Consider the following 21,228-nt stretch of genomic DNA (forward strand, 5'->3'; position numbering starts at 1 on the left):
ATTTCCCTACCTTGTATGTCCCTGAAGTCTCTCCAATTATGGCAACCATTAGGTCTGGAAAAGATTGATGTATTTGCTTCTGATCTGTCCAGTCATCTGTTCTGTATATTGATAACTTACAACACAAGAATGGAGGTTATTTTTTACCAGTCCTAAGTTTGCCTTTTACTAGTTTCTGCCTGAAAACTTGCGGTCTGTTTTGCAATTTAATTTAACTTTTGGGATTTACCTTCTATTATTTACAAGATCAACTTCATTGTTGAAAGAAATAAGATTTTCAGAATTCTGATCTCTGAACAGTCAGGATGAATTCTGTGGCCAGTCTCTTTGAAATTCCTGCATATTACAAAAGTAAGATTAAGCCTAATCAAGGGACAAAAGTAAGATTAGGCCCAATCAAGGATAGTAGTGGTAAGTTGTGTGTGGAGTCAGATGAGATAGGGGAAGCGCTAAATGAATATTTTTCAACAGTATTCACTCTAGAAAACGACAATGTTGTCGAGGAGAATACTGAGATACAGGCTACTAGACTAGGTAGGACTGAGGTTCACACGGAAAAGGTATTAGAAATCCTTCAGAAGGTGAAGATAGATAAGTCCCCTGGGCCGGATGGGATTTATCCTCGGATCCTCTGGGAATCCAGGGAGGAGATTGTCGAGCCTTTGGCATTGATCTTTAACTCGTCATTGTCTACAGGAATAGTGCCAGATGACTGGAGGATAGCAAATGCAGTTCCCCTGTTCAAGAAGGGGAGTAGAGACAACCCTGGTAATTATAGACCTTACCGCAGTTGTTGGAAAAGGTTATAAGGGATAGGATTTATAATCATCTAGAAAAGAATAAATTGCTTAGGGATAGTCAGCACGGTTTTGTGAAGGGAAGGTCGTGCCTCACAAACCTTATTGAGTTCTTTGAGAAGGTGACCAAACAGGTAGATGAGAGTAAACCGGTTGATGTGGTGTATATGGATTTCAGCAAGGCTTTCGATAAGGTTCCCCACAGTAGGCTGTGTACAAAATGCGGAGGAATGGAATTGTGGGAGATACAGCAGTTTGGATCGGAAATTGGCTTGCCGAAAGAAGACAGAGGGTGGTAGTTGATGGGAAATGTTCATCCTGGAGACCAGTTACTAGTGGTGTACAGCAAGGGTCGGTGTTGGGTCCCCTGCTGTTTGTCATTTTTATAAATGACCTGGATGAGGATGTGGAAGGATGGGTTAGTAAATTTGCAGACGACAGTAAGGTCGGTGGAGTTGTGGATAGTGACGAAGGATGCTGTAGGTTGCAGAGAGACATAGATAAGCTGCAGAGCTGGGCTGAGAGGTGGAAAATGGAGTTTAATGCACACAAGTGTGAGGTGCTGCACTTTGGTAGGAGTAACCGGAAGGCAAAGTACAGGGCTAATGGTAAGATTCTTAGCAGTATAGATGAGCAGAGAGATCTCGGTGCCCATGTACACAGATCCTTGAAAGTTGCCACCCAGGTTGACAGGGCTGTTAAGAAGGCATACAGTGTTTTAGCTTTTATTAATAGAGGGATCGAGTTCCGGAGCCAAGAGGTTATGGTGAAGCTGTACAAAACTCTGGTGCGGCCACACTTGGAGTATTGTGTACAGTTCTGGTCACCGCATTATAAGAAGGATGTGGAAGCTTTGGAAAGGGTGCAGAGGAGATTTACTAGGATGTTGCCTGGTATGGAGGGAAGGTTTTACAAGGAAAGGCTGAGGGACTTGAGGTTGTTTTCATTAGAGAGAAGAAGGTTGAGAGGTGACTTAATTGAAACATATAAAATAATCAGAGGGTTAGATAGGGTGGATGGGGAGAGCCTTTTTTCTAGGATGGTGACGGCGAGCATGAGGGGGCACAGCTTTAAATTGAGGGGTGAAAGATATAGGACAGATGTCAGAGGTAGTTTCTTTACTCAGAGTAGTAAGGGAATGGAACGCTTTGCAACGGTAGTAGATTCGCCAACTTTAGGTACATTTAAGTCGTCATTGGACAAGCATATGGATGTACATGGAATAGTGTAGGTTAGATGGGCTTGAGATCGGTATGACGGGTTGGCACAACATCGAGGGCCGAAGGGCCTGTACTGTGCTGTAATGTTCTATGTTCTATGTTCTATTCCTCATGGTAGACTGGTTAGCAAGGTTAGATCACACAGAATACAGGGAGAACTAGCCATTTTGATACAGAACTGGCTCGAAAGTAGATGACAGGGGGTGGTGGTGGAGGGTTGCTCTTTAGACTAGAGGCGTGTGACCAGTGGTGTGCCACAAAGATTGTTGCTGGGGTCATTGCTTTTCGTCATTTTGGGTTTTGGGGGCCAAATGCTGGCAAATAAGACTAGATTTATCTAGGATATCTGGTCTGCATGGACACGTTGAACCGAAGGGTCCGTTTCTATGCTGTACAACTCTATGACTCTGATTGGTCAAGGCGAGAGGTAAATCACAGTGTTATAAGGAAAGATCAGGGAATAGGACTAATTACATAAAAACTACAGTTGTATTGTTATGAAGGATATATTAAACTTGGGGGGAGTACAACAAAGGTTTACAAGAATGATATCTGGACTTCAGAGGTTAAGTTTGAGGAGAGATTGTTTCCTTTAGAGTTCAGAAGGCTAAGGGTTGATCTGATTGAAATCTTCTAGATATTAGCAGGATAAGACAGGATAGATCAAGATAAATTATTTCCACTCATTGGGAATTCTAGTACTAGGGGACATAATCTGAGAATTAGGGATCGACCATTCAGGAAAGATGTTAGGAAGCATTTCTACACACAAAAGGCGGCAGACCCATAAAGACTTCTACCAATTTTGATGGATGCACCATAGAAAGCATTCAATCCAGATGCAACACTGCCTGGTATGGCAACTGTTTCTGCCCAGGATGACAAGAAACTACAGAGAGTTGTGAACACAGCCCAGTCGGACAAACAAGCCAACCTTCCGTCCATTGATTCCTTCTATAGTTCCTGCTGCCTCGGGAAGGTAGCCAACATAATCAAAGACCTCTCCCAGCCCAGTTATAATCTCTTCTGACATCTTTTATTGGGCAGAAGATGCAAAAGCTTAAACACAGTACCAACAGATTCAAGAACAGCAGCTTCTACGCTGTTATCAGACTTATGAATGGACTCTCACATTTTAAATTTAATGTTGACCTTTACCTTTGTGCACCTTCTCTGCAGCTGTGACATTGCATTTCTTGCTGTGTTCTATTATCCCCATGCACATTGTATGGTATGATCTGCCTGTACTGCACGCAAAACAGAACTTCTCATTGTACCTAGAAACGTGTGACAATAAGAAATCAAATCAAATAAATCAAACCAAATCAAATCAAATCAAAGATGTTTAGAACTCTTCCACAAATGGCAGTGGATGCTGCATCAGTTGTTAATTTTAAATTTGAGATAGATACATTTTTGTTAAGCAAAATTTTAAAGGGTAGGGGCCAAAGGCAGGTAGATAGAGTTAGGCCAAAGATCAGACGTAATCTCATTGAATGGCAGAAAAGGTGTGAGAGGCTGAATGTCCCTACTTTCCTGTGCTGTCTTAAATTTAGAAACTTCAAGGAAGATTTTTAATCATTTTCAAGTTTTGGGGGGAATAAATTGGATAGATGGACAGAGACTGTTTCTGCTGGCTGGGGCATCAAGGACAAGGGACACAGTCTGCAAGTTCGAGCCTTTCAGAGTGAAATTAAGAAACACTCATATGTTGTAAATGTTTGAAATTCCCTCCTATAAAACAATTGATGGCAGCTCAATTAGTTTAAAATTTCAAAATGAGCTTCTTGTATTAGTATTAGGGGAAAAGGCATTAAGATAGATATCTGCATTTGGGTCACAATTCAGCTATGATCTCAATGAGTGGTGGAATAGGTATGAGGGACTAAATGGACTACTCCTATTTCCATGTTCCTCTTTGGATAACTTTTTCACAGAGCCAACACAGGTGTTATGGACAGAATGCCCTCCTTAACATGATTCTTTGAGCCTAAGTTACATTAAAGGGAGTTGAAGGAGTTAGTAGAGAGGATTAAGTGTGCAGAAACCTGCCAATTTTATCAGAAGCAGCTTTGCACAGTCATATATTGTGGGGGTGAAAAATCTGACATATTTGTCTTCAATTTTTGTTTAGATTTGGATGAACCATCAGAGACTGAAATATTTCGAAGATGACACAGAGTGACAGTGTACCTTGTGATGCTGTGGGCAGAAGAATCATGTATCGGGACGAATACGGGACTGTGCGCTTTGTAGGAACAGTCGCATCAGCGCCTGGTATAGTTAAATTGCAACTTTTCTGATTCTGTTCTTGCTTGTTGAGGTAATTCTCAGGTTAAAAGAAGGTTCTGTTTGTATTATTCAGTGACTGGAAGGAGGAGTTTCTGGATATTACCACAGGAATTTTGAGAATTAGTGTAGATTTCTTTCTTCATTAATAGGACATGGGTATCATTGACAAGGCCAGTATCTGTTGCCCATTTCTAATTACCCCGAGAAGTTGGTGGTGAGTCTCCTTCTGGAATTGCAGCAGTCTGTGTGGTGAGAATACTCCCCACGCTAGTCCTATTTGACGTAAGATTAGTGTGCAGTTTGTACATTATCCCTGTCAGCTGTAGCACTGTGGGTAACACTCCCATCTTGGAGACACAAGATTGTGAGCTCAAGTTCAACTCAAGGGAAATGAACAAGAGATCCATTCTGATGGTGCAGTAGTAAGCTGTATTGTGAAAAGTGCAGTTCTGCAGCTGATATGTTGAATGGAGACTCTGTCTGCCCTGGAAGTAGAAGAACTCATAGCATTACTTTTGAAGAAGAGCATAAGAGTTCTCCACCATGTACTTGCTAATATTTATCCTTCAACTACCCAATTTAAACAGACTACTTGTTCATCAGCACAATGCATTGTGGGAACTTGCTGTGTACAAATTGGCTACTATATCTTTTACATTACAACAGTGACCACACTACAAAAGGTAGTTCACTGACTCTAAGGCACTTTGGGATACCCTGGGATCATGAAAGATGGTATAGAAATGTATGTGCTTTCTTTTTATACTTTGAAGCTAGTTACCAATATAAGTTAATATTATTTCAGTTTTCCATTATTAACTGATCTGATGTACATAGCTATTTTGTTTCGAACATTCATTTTGATGTAGAGAACAATGGTGGTGATATTTTTTAAAAATGCTTTGGATGGATTGTGTTGTTTTTTTAAACACACAGACACACACACACGGAGATGGAGTTTCGATAGACTGTATGTCCTGCTATCTGTTATTAGACAAGGAGAGATAGTATTCACAGGGCTGTATTAGTTGGCCCATTCAGTGCTTGGTTCACTCGCTGAGCTGATTCGTTGTTCTGCAGATGTTTCGTTAGCCTGCTGGATAACATCATCAGTGCAGCTTCCGATTTAGCACCGTTGTGTACAAATTGTGTACCCACCAGAGAAGAGGAGAAGAACAAACAGCTCCCATTCCTGGACGTCATGGTGGAACGCAGGGCCAATGGGAAATTCCTAACAAAGGTACACAGGAAAGCCACACACTCTGACCAAGTACTGAATTTCAACAGCAACCACACTAACACACACAAAGGAAGTTGCATGGGAACATTATTTAAACGGCAACAACGCATTTCAGCAGCACACAGCTACGCCAAAAAGGAGAAGAGTACCTCTTCCAGGTGTTCAAGTACGATGGATTTCCAAGAAACAGGGTCAGAAAATGCCTATCACACACGTGACAACGGGAAGACACTACATGCCCTGACACACTCATCACGCTACCTTACATCAGGAGCACATCTGAACTGACCACAAGACTCCTACAACCACTGGGCATCAGAGTAACACACAAAGCCACATCAACCCTATGACCAATGCTCACATGACCCAAAGACCCACTACCCACAATGGACAGGACCAGGGTCACATACAAGATTCCGTGCAGAGACTGTGACAAACACTACATTGGACAAACAGGAAGAAAATTAACAACAAGGGTACATGAACATCAATTGACTACCAAAAGACATGACCAATACTCACTCATCCCTATCCACATGGATAAGGAGAACCACCAATTCAATTGGGACAACACCAAGATCCTGGGACAAGCAAAGCAGAGACAAGCATGGGAATTCCTAGAGGCCTGGTACTCCACGAAGAAAGCCATCAACAAACACATGAAGCTTGGTCCAATCCTGGTACTCCACTGCGATGGAAAACCGGAAGTGAGGTAATCCAGCTCAACGGACTCCGGAGTCCATTGGGAAAACACACGGCGCTCCATCAGAAGCTGCACTGATGATGTTACCCAATGGGGTAATGAAACATGTACGGAACAACGAACAAGCTCGGCCCGCCAACCAACCACAACATCCACAACCAGAGCTACAAATCTACTGTAAAACCTTAGAGTCCAATTCAGATATAGGATCTTGAATGTTGGACACGGGAAGTATTGAGCTTGGAGTCATAGAGATGTACAGCATGGAAATAAACCCTTTGGTCCAATTCGTCCATGCCAATCAGATATCCTAGATAAATCTAGTCCCATTTGCCAGTACTTGGCCCATATCCCTCTAAACCCTTCCTATTCATATACCCATCCAGATGCCTTTTAAATGTTGTCACTGTACCAGCTCCCACTGCTTCTTCAGGCAACTCATTCTGTACATGCGCCACCCTCTGTGTGTAAAAAGTTGCCCCCTAGGTCCCTTTAAAATCTTTCCCCTCTCACCTTAAACCTATGCCATCTAGTTTTGGACTTGCCCACCCCAGGTCTATTTACCCTATCCATGCCCATTTGATTTTATACACCTCTATAAGGTCACCCCTCAGCCTCCAACCCAGGGAAAACGGCCCCAGCCTATTTAGCCTCTCCCTATAGCTCAAACCCGCCAAGCCTGGCAACAATTTTGTAAAGCCACTGTGAAGCCTTTCAAGTTTTGCAACATCCTTCCTATAGCAGGGAGACCAGAATTGCACATAGTATTCCAAAAGTAGCCTAACCAATGACCTGTACAGCTGCAACGTGGCCTCCAAAATCCTAAACTCAATGCTCTGACTGATAAAGGCAAGCATATCAAATGCGTTCCTCACTATCCTGTCTACCTGGTACTCCACTGTCAAGGAAACATGAACCTGCACTTCAAGGTCTCTTTGTTCAGTACGACTCCCCAGGATCTTATCATTAAGTGTACAAGTCCTGCCCTGATTTGCCTTTCCAAAATGCAGCACCTCACATTTATCTAAATTAAACACCAACTGCCACTCCTTGGTCTATTGGCCCATCTGATCAAGATCCCGTTTTACTCTGACTGTCCACTATACCTCCAGTTTTGGTGCATACTTACTAATCATACCTCCTATGTTCCGATCCAAATAATTTATATAAATAACAAAAAGCAGTGGATCCAGCATTAATCCTTATGGCACACCACTGGTCACAGGCCTCCAGTCTGCAAAGCAACTCTTCACCACCATCCTGTGCCTTCTACCTTCAAGCCAATGCTGTATCCAAATGACTAGTTCTTCTGGTATTCCATGTGGTCTAACCTTGCTAATCAGTCTACCACAAGAAACCTTGTTGAAAGCCTTACTAGACAGTCCTCATCATTACTTCTTCAAAGAACTCAGTCAAGTTTGTGAAACACATTTCCCATGCATAAAGCCACGCTGACTATCCCTAATCAGTTCTTGCCTTTCCAAATATGTGTAAATCCTGTCCAACAGGATTCCCTCAAACAACTTGCCCTCCACCAATGTCAGGCACACTAGTTCATAGTTCCTTGGCTTTTCCTTACCGCCTTTCTTAAATATTGGCACCATGTTAGCCATCCTCCAGTTTTCCAGCACCTCATCTGTGGCAATCGATGATACAAGTATCTCAGCAAGAGGCTCAACAATCACTTTCCTCACTTCTCATAGAGTTCTAGGGTACACCTGATCAGGTCCCTGGGAGTTATCCACCTTCATGCATTTTAAGCCATCCAGCACCACCATCTGTGTAGTGTGGACATTTTTTTCAAGATGTTGCCATCTATTTCCCTAAGTTCTCTAGCTACCATATTCTTCTCCACAGTAAACACTGATGCTATTGGTTTATACTTGTTTGGCATCTCTCCCCATCTGCTGCGCTTCCACACATAAGAGGCCTTGCTGATTTTTGAGGGGCCCTATTCTCTCCCTGGTTACTCTTTCGTCCTTAATGTATTTATAAAACCACTTTGAATTCTCCTTAATCCTATTTGCCAAAGCTATCTTGGCATCCCTTTTTGCCCTCCTGACTTCTCTGTTAAATTTACTCCTGCTGCCCTTGTCCTCCTCTCAGGATTCACTAGACCCCCTGCTGTCTATACCTGAAATACGTTTTCTTCATTTTCTAGACCAAAACTTCAATTTCTCTAGTCATCCAGCATTCCTTATACCTACCAGCCTTGCCCTTCACCCAAAGAAGAACACACTGTCTCTGGACTCTCTATCTCATTTTTGAAGTCTTCCCATTTTCTAGCTGTCCCTTTACCTACAAACATCTGACCCCAATCAACTTTTGTATGTTCTTGCCTAATACCATCAAAATTGGCCTTGTTCCAATTTAGAACTTTAACTTTTAGATCTGGCCTATCTTTTTCCATCACTATTTTAAACTAATAGAATTATGGTCACTGGCCCCGAAGTGCTCCCCCACTGACACCTCAGTTACCTGCCCTGCCTTATCGTCCAAGAGTAGGGCAAATTTTGCACCTTCTCTAATAGATACATCCACCTACTGAACCAGAACATTTTCTTATACACACTTTAACAAATTCCTCTCCATTTAAGCCTTTTACACTATGGCAGCGACAGTCCCAGTCTCTGTGGAAAGTTAAAGTCCCTTACCCATAACCACCCTATTATTCTTACAGATAACAGATCTCCTTACAAGTTTTTTTTTCTGTTATCTGCTATTGGGGATCTATAGTAGTACCCCTCTAAGGTAATCATCCCTTTCTTATTTCTCAGTTGCACTAAAATAACTTCCCTGAATGTATTCCCAGAAATATTCTCCCTAAGTACAGCCATAATGTCTTCCCTCGTCAAAAATGACACTCCGCCTCCTGTGTTGCCCTGCACCCCTGCCTCCTCTGATGCCTCCTATAGCAGCTATACTCTGGAACATTATGCTGCCAGACCTGTCCATCCCTGCGCCACGTCTCTGCAATTGCTATGATACTCCAGTCCCATGTTCCCGCCCATGTCCTAAGTTCATGTGCCTTACCTGTAAGGCCTCTTGCATTGAAATAAATGCTGTTTAATTTATCAGTCCTTCCTCATTCTCTGCTTTGCTTTGTTCCTGCCTGCCCTGACTGATCTCCTTTTCCCAACTGCACCAGTCTCCGTCTCCTGTCTTTCCTCAGTATCTCCCTGAGTCCCAACCCCCATCCCCTTACTAGTTTAAATCCTCCCAAGCAGCTCTAGCAAATCTCTCCACCGGTATATTAGTCCCCTTCCGATTCCGGTGGATTTCATCCTTATGCAGGTCACTTCTACTCCAGAAGACATTCCAATGATCCAAAAATGTGAATCTTTCTCCCCAGCATCTGCTCCTCAACCATGCATTTGCCTGCTCCATCCTCCTATTTCTACTCTCACAGGCTCTGTCATCCACTCCACACTCCTCACGAAACCCACCACCCCCCCCCGCCGGAACCTTTCCCTGCAACCGCAGGAAACGCTACACCTGCCCCTACACCTCCCCCTTCACCTCCATCCAAGGGCCAAAACAAACCTTTCATATCCGACAAGGGTTCACCAGTACATCCTCCAACTTGGTCTACTGTACCCGCTGCTCCCGATATGGCCTCCTCTGCATCGGTGAGACCAAGCATAGACTCTGAGAACATTTCATAGACCGCCTACACTCTACACAACAAATGACAACACCTTCCAGTCGTCAACAATTGTAACGACACCACCCACAAACTGGAGGAACAACACTTCATATTCCGCCTCGGGAGCCTGCAGCCCGATGACTTAAATGTAGAATTTCCAACCCTCCCTCTCATCCCTGCCTGCTTCCTTACGCAACCTGTCCATCTTCTCTCCCACCTATGCGTCTCACCCATCCCACTGACCAATCCCCACTACTCCCTACCTGCATTCACCTTTCACTATCCCACCTACCTTCCCCAGCCCCACCCCTCCTCTATTTATTTCCCAGCTTCCTTCCCCCTCCCTATTTCTGAAGAAGATTCCTGACCTGAAACATCAGCTTTCCTGCTCCTCTGAAGCTGCCTGGCCTGTTGTGTTCCTCCAGCTCCGCACTGTATTGGCAGGAAATCTGATAAGGAATCTGAAGTCATGTGAATATTGAAAGTTGAGGTCAAATTTAAGCCATTCAGCCCGTGTGGCTTACCGTTTCAGTTCAAAATGCAGCTGAGACTGCCACAATGCTTGTGATAGACAATCTTCACAATTTAGGTTGTCACGGTACTGTTTCAATCTGGTTAAAACCTGAGGAAACCTTGAGGGTCATGCTGCTGAAATGAATTTGTACACTGGTCTGGAAGACCAGAAAAGAGAAATATAATGGGGTCAAAGGAGAGGGAATTCACTTTTTCTGAAAAAGAGATCAATGATGAAAATAGAGGAAATAGTAGTCGGAAAGTGGGCCCATTGTTTCCTATCATTTTACACCTATTTTGCATTCTTATCTTTCCTTTACAAATATTAGCACCACTCTTTCTTTCTTCTGCTCTGGGCACCGTTGCTGTCTGTTCTGTTTGTTCTCACTCTCCTCCTCCTCCTCTCCCACTCCCATTCCCTCTCAGCAATAAGATGGAAAGCACAATTTCCAGCCCCTTTCAATTCTAAAGAAATGTCATACAGGACTCGATGTCAACTGTTTCTCTCTCCACAGATGCTGCCAGACCTGCTGAGTTTTTCCAGCATTTTCTGTTTGAATTAGGCAGAAGTACTGATTGTGCATGCTGAGACAGCTGAAGTAATTCTGGGACAGGTGACAGTTCTAAATGATGTGACAAGCGTTAGAATATCCGTGTAACAAGGTTTGATAAGCAGGTGAAGTGTGCAATAAATTCAAGTCATAGAAATGCATCATTTGTTTGTTAGGAGTCTGGCTTGGAGTGGAATGGGACAATCCTGAACGAGGAAAGCACAATGGGACACATGAAGGAGTGCAGTATTTCCAATGCAGGTATTTGAATTTCTTCTCTCTGTCTAATTTCTTTCACAATTATGTGAGCTGCATCCATTTATCCTTTCCAATTTTCAATCTCCATCTCATGCCCCAACAACTAGATAGTGGGAAGGTGACTGGAATTCTGACCTTTGTCACACCTGTTCCTCTGATCTGAGAGTTTCAGCATCTTTTACAACACCTAAGCATTGGCTTATACATGTCTGCACATCCCTTAGGTCCAGTCCGCTTTAATACTCTGCACGTTTTACCTCTCCTTAATGCCCAAAGGAACTAATCTTATGAGGATTGAACCAGAGGATCCACTTGCATTCATAACATAAGACATTAACTTGTACTATGTTATAAACCATCAGGTTCCAAACCTCTCTGGTAATAATAATAGTTGATAAATTAATTTCAAAAATATTGCAGGAAATTTGTGGTGTGCGGGTATGTAGCGCTTTGTTGTAGAAGTCACAATGGATACGCAGCCTGTTCATGGTTTGCATTCTGACAAGGCAGCTTGTAGGATTACATCAATTTTTCCAAAGGGTGATCTCATGTTACACTGTCACTGTATTGATACTAGATATCTGGAGACTGGGACTGTCTGGTATGAAGGCTTCTCCGTTCTGAGGAAGGGTCACCAGACTCGAAACGTTAACTCTGTTTTTTCCTTCATTGATGCTGGCAGACCTGCTGAGCTTTTCCAGCAACTTTGTTGTTGTCCCTGATTTACAGCACCCGCAGTTCTTTCAGGTTTTTCTCTGATAATATGTCAGCTGAGTCTGCTGTGCTTACTTGGTGCGGTGGGGGTGGTATTGGTGTGTGTGGATGTTGAATTTGAAGTTAGATATAGGTCCAGACCAATAAAGGCAGCGCAACTTTCCTTACCTAAGGAACATTGATGAATCAGCTGAGTTTTATGAAAAAATGCAACAGCTTCACAAACTCTTTTAGCAAGACCAACTTTATATTTCCAGGTTTTAAAATGAAGTCAAATTTTCATGCTGTTCATGGTGGGGCTTGAATTCCTGTTTTCTTGATTACTATAAGTAAAGCAATGATGTTACCATTCCTTAACAGATTATTAATAACAATCTTTTCCTTAGTATTCACATTAAAACAGAGATACTTTCTTCTTTCCCTCTCCTGTACATAATCTTGTTGTTTCCCAGCTTGCCACCCATCTGTGTTGTCATCTCCTGACCTGCTGGTGAGCAAAACTTCTAGATCCTGACTGCTTTCTCTCTGTTTTTTTAGGAACAGGAAAGGAAGGGGAGGAGGGAAACTGGGGAATTGCTCAGAATTGGAGTGATCTCTGGGTCCTGATTTAGAAGGAGAGCAATGACTGAGAGATAAACTTTTTGTCTCAGTCACCCCACAGGTGGCTCGTTCATTCGCCCTCAAAAGGCAAACTTTGGAGTTGATTTTCTCACAGCAGTGAGGGACCGCTATGGCCAGGAGGGCAATCAAGGAATACAGGACTGCCGGGGCAATCCACTTCGCTGGGGCAAGAAACCTATTGAATTCTTGGGAAGCCAAGACGTTAAACAAAGGTAATTGCAGAATGGCACAGAGCAGGGGGAGGCCACGCGTTTTATCATGGCTCTTTGAAAGACTCACCATTCTTCAAAACACAGGATGTACCATGCACATAAGAAGGAAAAACATTCACAAATACAGTTGCTGCACTGAATCTGGAAACCGAGACCAAATGAACCAAACATAATAACAAATTATTTCAGCTACTGCTATGGCAGAATGGAACAACTTAGGGCCTTGTATTGTTGAAGCAGACGAGTGATGGTGATTCAGTGTGTTCTGAGGTGCACGGTCATGTTGGAAATGCTCCTTCCATAAGTAATATAAATAATACTTGCACAGGGATCAGTAAACAACTGTTTGCAATATATATATATATATACTACAGACTGGAGGAAGAAAGTGAATGTACAGTAACCAAAATTGCAGGTGACACAAAAATAGGTGGAAAAGCAGGTCGCAAGAGGGATACAAGGTTTGCAGAGAGATTTTGATAGGTTACGTAAGTGGGCAAAAAGTTAGAATGTGCTGTGGGAAGATGTGAAGTTGTTCATTTTGGCAGAGCATATAAGAACAGTATTATTTAAATGAAGAAAAGTTGCAGGAAGTTTCAACACAGCGGGACTTGGGGGTAGTTGAACATGAAACACTCAAAGCTAGCACATAGGTGCAGCATGTAACCAGGAAAGCTAATGGAATCATTTCATTGGAGGCTGTTCAGAGGAACTGTCACAGGTATGCTCCCTGGTATGGAAGGATTGTCTTATGAACAAAGGGTAGATAGATAGGAACTCTAGAAGAATGAGGTGATCTCACTGAAACATATAGGATTCTTAAGGAGTTTGACAGGGTAAATACTGAGAGAGCACTTCCCATCTTTGGACCAGAGGGCATAGGCTCGGAATAAAGGGGCACCAATTAAAGACCAAGATGAGGAGAAATTTCTTCTCACAGAGGGTTGTGAGTCTTTAAGACTCCTCACCACAGAGCTGTGGAGTTAGGATCCTTGTGCATACTTACGGCTGAGGTACGTAGATTCTTAATGAGTGTGGGAATCAAGGGTTAGGAAAGTGAACATGAAGAATGTTGGATCATCTACGATCCTATTGATTGGTAAAGCAGCCCCGAGGGGCCAAACAGCCTACTCCTGTTCCTATTTCTTTAGGTCTTCTCATCCCTAGCAGATTTTCTGAGCTGGGCACCCACCCTCCTTTCCCATGAGGATGACCAGAAGTTGGTCATCCATTCCACTCTTTCTTATGGAATACATGAGATTGGTGTTATCCCATGCTGAACTACCAGGTCGGAATCAGACCCAGTTTGCTTCCTCCTATATTAAACCATAAGGGATTGTATTCCGCCTTCCTCCAGCAACCTTGCTGTTCTAAACAGGCTCGGATCATAGGTCCATCTGTAGGGGATAGGCTGCAGAATCTGTTGCCCGATATCTAACTGGGGTTGAAGCATATCAGTTTTTGGAAAAGACGCTAAATGCACAATGAGATTTTCTTTCTCATTAAGTGGCCTGGATTATTAATCTATATTTCCACCTTACCTGGCAGTCAAAGAGGTATGGATAGGGTAAATAGGCAAGTTCTTTACCCGGCGTGGGAGAGTTCAAAACTAGAGGGAATATGTTTAGGGTGAGAGGGAAAAGATATAAAAGGGACCTAAGGGGCAATTTTTTCACGCAGAGGGTGGTGTGTATATGAAAGAAACTGCTGGAGGAAGTGGTGGAGGCTGGTACGATTACAACACTTTAAAGGCTCTGGAAAGGTATATGAATAGGAAGGGTTTAGAAGGATAAGGGCCAAATGCTGGCAAGTGGGACTAGATTTATATAGGATATCGGTTGGCTTGGACAAGTTTGTCTGTTTCTGTGCTGTATATCTCTGTGACTCAGTGACTAATTGGAGTGTTTGTACTGTTACGCTGTTGTGTGGGTCAGGCTGGATTTTCTGTCCATTACTGACTGTATGTCCATGGTTTTCCCTGCACTATATTTTGAGTGAGAGAATGAATGAGAATAGGCCTAACTGTACTCCGAACCACAGAGCTGCAGTATTGTCATGTCTAGGTCCAAACCATTTGCTGTAATATTAAGAATAATCTGTCACTAGGAATACCCAGTTGTATCAAAGAAAACCTGACAATATTTTTAGAGCCAGGCTCTGAAAGCAGACCAGTCTCGTCATAGAAGTTAACCATTAAATAGATGTGCATAGGTGAAGTTATACTTCATAGTCACATTACATGTACTCTGAACATAAATCATCTCTGTCCACACCAGGAAACCAAAGTGATGAGAAATGTGAGATATTTTAAACTGCTTCTCACATGGTTAAATATCATTTAATTGAAAGCAAATGTCTTTAAACAAGAGCTGCCCTGTTGTAGGTCAGCAGAAGTTCCAACCATATCCAATCTTTTCTGTCTGTCTGATATACAGGTGGTTTGATGCGCTATTGATTGTTTCAGTCAGTGGGTGTCAAGTGAGCCATGTCAGTGAAGAGGAGGAGATCTCTGACGTCTGCCCAAGTATCCTTACAATATTCATATGCTGATTTAAAGGAACGCTGTACATATTGTCTGTTAGAAAAAGAAACATGCAAAAGCAAAAGTATATTTCTGAGCCACTTATAGAGTCTTTGGTTTGTATCAACTTGGCTGGAGTTTCATGACTGAATACACATGACTTTTCTTCTGTTTGATTTTGATTTGATAGAGGTTTTTATGGAAGAGTTTGATAGATAAATGAAGAAAAGATTATTTTGTTTGGACAGGACTCCAAACCCATGGGCCATAACTATAACAGAGTCATCAGAAATCCAGTTAATTAAGAATTCAGCAAAAATGTCTTTCCCAAGAGAATGATTGAAATGTGAAATTCATGGAATGAATAGCATAAATGCATTTATCAGGAATCTGGATAAACTCATGAAGGATAAAGACACAGAATGTTGTGTTGATAGTGTTGGATAAAGTAGGTTGGGGAAAGGCTTGCATGTAGCATGGACCTGTTGAACCAAATGTCTATTTCTGCACTTTATGTTCTATGTAACAGCTTTTCAGAAAATGTGTTCTTTAGTTATTGCAAGCTCTTGTGCTATAGCATCTTGATATGCAGCATATGTGATGCATAGCGTATGAAGTCTTCAAGTGGACTGGAATATTAGAACATAGAACAGTACAGCACAGAACAGGCCCTTCAGCCCACAATGTTGTGCCGACTTGTCAATAATTGAGATGAAGGCTTGGTCCAACTCATCATATTGTACAATTGGTAGAATCTCACAATGTGCTTTCCTCCTAAATGGTGCCTAAGTTATATGGTGAAGTGTTGATGGCAGTAGAGCACAAATGGGGTTCAAAGTTTTGGAGGATTTCTCCTGTTTGACTCTGTACATATAGTTGTGGGCTATTATCAATAATATCTCAAATCAACTCATTGAACTAAGGATGGGTCGAGCGAGAGAGAGAGAGAGCTGCTGATGTTCATTTGAATAGGACATGCAGCCAGCAATAGCTGAGAGAAGAGCTAGAGCTTCATTTATGGCAAATGCATTAAAATTGCAGAAAAATCCATAAACTTTATTATACCCTAAATTAACGAATTTTATCATCATTAAACAGTTATAGATTGCATTATTATAAACCTTAACGTAATAAAATGTCCCAAGGTGTTTTACAGGAGTATTCTCAGACAAAATTTGACACTGAGACACCCATCAAGATACTTGCATACCTGATCAAAAGCTTGGTCTCAGATTTTTAGATTTTTAAGGTATAAGTTCAGGAAGAAGTGGAAAGGTAGAGAGGCATAGGAGGGAATTCCAGAGTGTAAGACCTAGGAGATTGAAAGTATGGCCATGGCTTGTTTCAGAATAGGGTTTCTTTGTGTCTAATGAAGGTGGAGTCGTAGGTAGTTTGGATAGTGAAGAAGGTGTTTGCTATGATTGTCTTTATTAGTCAGTGCATTGAATATTGGAGCTGGGAGGTCAAGGTGAGTGGGGAAAGATTTCAAAGGGACCTAAAGGTCATCTTTTTCACTCAGAGGGTGGTGCATGTATGGAATGAGCTGCTGGAGAAGGTGGTGGAGGCTGGTTCAATTATGATGTTTAAAAGGCATCTGGATGGATATACATAAATAGGAAGGGTTTAGAGGAATATGGGTGAAATGCTGGCAAATGGGATTAGATTAATTTAGGATATCTGGTCAGCATAGACGAATTGGACTGAAGATCTGTTTCTGTGCTGTATAACTCTATGATTCTATAATTAAATCTTCATAGGTTTTAAAGACATTGGAAAGTCTTCACTCAACCAAATTGAGACTACTTGATGTTGAGGACCGCTTTGCAGAACACCTACGCTCGGTTCACAATAAACAACTGCACCTCCCAATCGCGAACCATTTTAACTCACCCTCCCATTCCTTAGATGACTTGTCCATCCTGGGCCTCGTGCAGTGCCATAATGATGCCACCCGAAGGTTGCAGTAACAGCAACTCGTATTCCGCTTGGGAACCCTGCAGCCTAATGGTATAAATGTGGACTTCACAAGCTTCAAAATCTCCCCCCCCCCCCCCCCCCCCCCACCACCAACTGTATCCCAAAACCAGCCCAGCTCGTCCCCACCTCCCTAACCTGTTCTTCCTCTCACCTATCTCCTCCTCCCAGCTCAAGCTGCACCTCCATTTCCTACCTACTAACCTCATCCCACCTCCTTGACCTGTCCATCCTCCCCTGACTGACCTATCCCCTCCCTACCTCCCCACCTATACTCTCTTCTCCACCTGTCTTCTCCTCTATCCATCTTCAGTCTGCCTCCCACTCTCTCCCTATTTATTTCTGAACCCTCTCCTCATCCCCCTTTTCTGATGAAGGGTCTAAGCTCAAAATGTCAGCTTTTGTGCTCCTGAGCTGCTGCTTGGCCAGCTGTGTTCATCCAGCCCCACGCTTTGTTATACTTGATACTTCATTTTCTTTGTTTACTCACAACCAATGGTTAGAGCTCCATCTTAGGCACTTCTCAGAAATTGCACCTAACTTCCAAGTTGCATCAGCTTTATGGGAACTAATCCAAATGGTTCACTGTCAAGCCATCAGTGGAGTCAGCAGTTGCTTAGTGAGACCTTATGAGACGTGGTGCTCACAGAAAGACAGCGAAAAGTAGGTGGAGAGAAGAATGTGTACACATGTTGAAGGGGACTTACTTTTTCAACCAACAGATGGATCAATTGGATATGATGCTTGTCTTTGTTCTGCAGTAGGCCCAATGCTACTCTGGCTGAGAGCAGTTAATTTGGGGCCTTCCTAGGCTGGCATGGTCAGCTAATCACTGTAAAAAGCACGGAAGCTATCTGGGATCTTGGATGTAACTGCTTTGATCATTTTCTTGTGAAGATCGATTACCTTTTCAATTTCAAATTCTGTTGCTGATTTTGGGATCTTACCACATGCAAACTGGATACCATGTTCCCTACATTACAACAGTGACCACACTTCAAAAAGTTGTCTACTGGCTCTGATGTAGTTTGATAGCCCTGAGGTTAATTTTCTTAAAGGAAAATACAAGCTCTTACCTTATTTCTTTATTTCCCTCAGGCACACTTCATACCTATCTTAAAGAGGTTAGTTGATCAACTTAATATTGCTTCACAGGAGATGAGTTCATGGTCCCAGCATAGTTATTGCAGAACTGTGGAATCATGCCTTGACTGCAGCTAAGGCAGGTTTATCAAATCTTTGCCTTCACCATGTTCTTTCAGATATTATAGAGCTGGATTTAGCCAAAAACCTGCTGGCTTCCTGGGATAAGGTTGCACAAATTACTCGACAGTTGAGGAAACTTGAACACCTTGATCTCAGGTATGGAATCTGCGTAGGTGACTGAAGGCTGGTAATTTCAGCAACTTCTTATTTATAAAACCGATTTCATTTTGGCTGGGGAGACAGTCTGTAATCAAAGCAAGGCATTAGGTGCAGGAAAATAAAGCATTATTCAGTTCCAAGTGAAATTCATCTGGTTAAGATGTCATAACTGTCTGTGGCAGCTGTCCCCAGTCTGTTACGGTTCCAGACAGGATATCCCAAATTGTTAGGTTCCCCAGGTGTGGGAGGAATAGATGGACTGCTGTTCATTCACCCACCCCCTCAGTTGGTCACAACAAGGTCAGTTTAAAAATGGATCCGTTCCCTTGTGGATACCCTTCTCAGAACCAAATGAACTTAATTTTAAAAAGGAGCCAATTTAACCAGGCTTTCTTGAATGAATAAAAGAGTGAGTTGATTAGTTACTAAACAAGAGAAAAATTAATAAGAAAACACACAGACTAGTGCTAAGAAGTGAGTCCAGAAAAGATAAAAATTAAAATAAAGATATATGGTAAGTCTCTGAGTTGCTCAACAAGAGTAGATAGAACAACATTGTGGCCTTTACATTGGATGGTACAAGTAGTGTTGATATTGGTGGTTGAGGGTTAGTTTCAAATTCTTGACTTTTCAGGTTGATTGAGATTTTTTTAGTCCTGGCTCCTCTCAATAGTAGCTGACTGGCAACACTCAGAGCAAATGAGTTTTATCTCTTTCTTTCGCCACAGTGTAGGGGTGTTTAATGGCTGTTCTCAAACTGTGACCTTCACTACACACTTATCTACAACTAGTACATCAGGCTGTTAACACACAGACCAGGGCTTAGAGTCAATTTTACTGCGTGTTCTTGAAACTTTTCCAAATAGTCAGTCAATTTATATCTTTTAGTTGGAGCAGTCGTATTTCAAAAATCACATTTTGGAATTTAAAGTTCCAAATGTTCACAAGTGCTTGTATGATTGATCATGAGAGGAGAAATGACCTTAAGATTCTGTTCTATTCTAAATTCAAGCTAGGCCACCCAATACTGCATCCAGAAACATTTCCTCAGGCAAAGGATAGTGGAAATTTAACGCACTCTGATTACCCCCAAAAGCTGTTGAAGATTGTAAGGTTTTTATGTGAGACAAGGGTATGAAGGTTTATGGAGCCCGGGTGGATTAATCCAATTAATACACAGATCAGCTATAATCTAATTGAATGATAGGACAGACTTGAAGTCCTGAAGACTCTATTCCTGTTCCAATATTATTATTAATCAAATGCTGTTTATTGAGGGCTGTCCAAACTTTTGTCCATCATCAGCGTAAGACACAACAACCTTATCAGGATAACTAATGTGTTCAGTGGTCTTTCTGCCCAGTGACCATATAAACATTTTCAGCCATGAACATAAATGATTTAACAGCATCATGGGATTGTAATTCATTCTATTTGGTTCTGATAAAGGTACTTTCAAATTTTATGAAACTAATATACATGTGCATTGAAATCTATTTTATGAAACAATTCCATGGTTATGGCTACACTCATGTGAGCTGTGAGCAATCAGTTTAGTCTGTTTGATAATCAAAAAATGGTGTGGTTAAACCGCAGTGCAGAATCCTGAGTGTGTAACCTGAGGTGACACTCCCCTGTGTAGTATTCAGGGAGGACTGCTTTGTTGGTGGTGTTTCTGGTGAGACTTTAAACCATGGTCCTGAGTCCTCTCAAATGAACATTACTATTACCCTGTTAGCTTACAATTTCACCTTAAACAGAAATCCCCAAAACAACAGCAATTAGCCTCGGGCGACCGACTGTGTGGAGTTTGCATATTCTCCCCGTGTCTGCGTGGGTTTTATCCGGGTGCTCCGGTTTCCTCCCACGGTCCAAAGATGTGCAGGTTAGGTGGATTGGCCGTGATCAGTTGCCCGTAGTGTACAGGGGTGTGGGTTATAGTGGGATGGGTCTGAGTGGGACACTTCAAAGGGCGGTGTGGACTTGTTGGGCCGAAGGGCCTGTTTCCACACTGTAGGGAATCTAATTGAATCTAATTTAATCATAAAATTATAAATTCTATATTTGTAACGGATATGTAATTGTGGCTGTTAAAAGGATACTCATTCTCTGTTTCAGCAGCCGAGGCTTTGCAATGTTAAGTCAGAAGTTGTATCAATATATTTTCATTCATACTTGGAAAAGCGGTTGGTTTTATTTCTAGCTTTAAGACAGATTCATAACCAATTTTGGATTAGATAATGATTTTCATGTCCTGCTTAGAAAGTTTTTCTCCCCAGACTATTAACCTAAAAGCCTGCTGGCAAAGGGAAAAGCACCTGTTTGTCTGGATGGCATTTGCAGTGCAGTAAGCTGCAATAGTACATGCTTTTATGGTGACCTGGGTGCTCAGGGTGACGGATGAGTTGGTGCCGCAGTGATCCAAGCTGCCCTGTGATTTTCAAACTCTGCTCACACAAGGTGCCTGACTGAATGCCAGAGTTCTCTGCCTTTTGGTCTTTTTTTTCCAACTCTTATAGAGGTTTATTAAATTATGAGGAGCGTAGATAGGTTGAAAAGCAAAGGTCTTTTCCTTAGGGTGGGGGATTTCAAGACTAGGGG

The 21,228-nt window shown here is 42.2% G+C and overlaps 1 protein-coding gene across 4 annotated transcripts in view; it reads left to right on the plus strand.

The window, feature by feature from the left end:
* The window catches only part of tbce (tubulin folding cofactor E), a 62,081-nt gene that overhangs the window by 15,398 nt on the left and 25,455 nt on the right, over window positions 1–21,228 (plus strand). For all 4 annotated transcript variants that reach the window (XM_048530290.2, XM_048530291.2, XM_048530288.2 and 1 more), the window contains exons 2-6: window positions 4,152–4,294; window positions 11,139–11,223; window positions 12,585–12,767; window positions 15,203–15,291; window positions 18,525–18,624. In XM_048530290.2, the coding sequence (XP_048386247.1) occupies window positions 4,189–4,294; window positions 11,139–11,223; window positions 12,585–12,767; window positions 15,203–15,291; window positions 18,525–18,624 (563 nt within the window). In that variant the 5' untranslated portion in view covers window positions 4,152–4,188. The remainder of the gene's footprint in view (window positions 1–4,151; window positions 4,295–11,138; window positions 11,224–12,584; window positions 12,768–15,202; window positions 15,292–18,524; window positions 18,625–21,228) is intronic.

This window comes from Stegostoma tigrinum, chromosome 4 (genome assembly GCF_030684315.1).
Source record: "Stegostoma tigrinum isolate sSteTig4 chromosome 4, sSteTig4.hap1, whole genome shotgun sequence".
In the NCBI taxonomy this organism is placed as follows: Eukaryota; Metazoa; Chordata; class Chondrichthyes; order Orectolobiformes; family Stegostomatidae; genus Stegostoma; species Stegostoma tigrinum.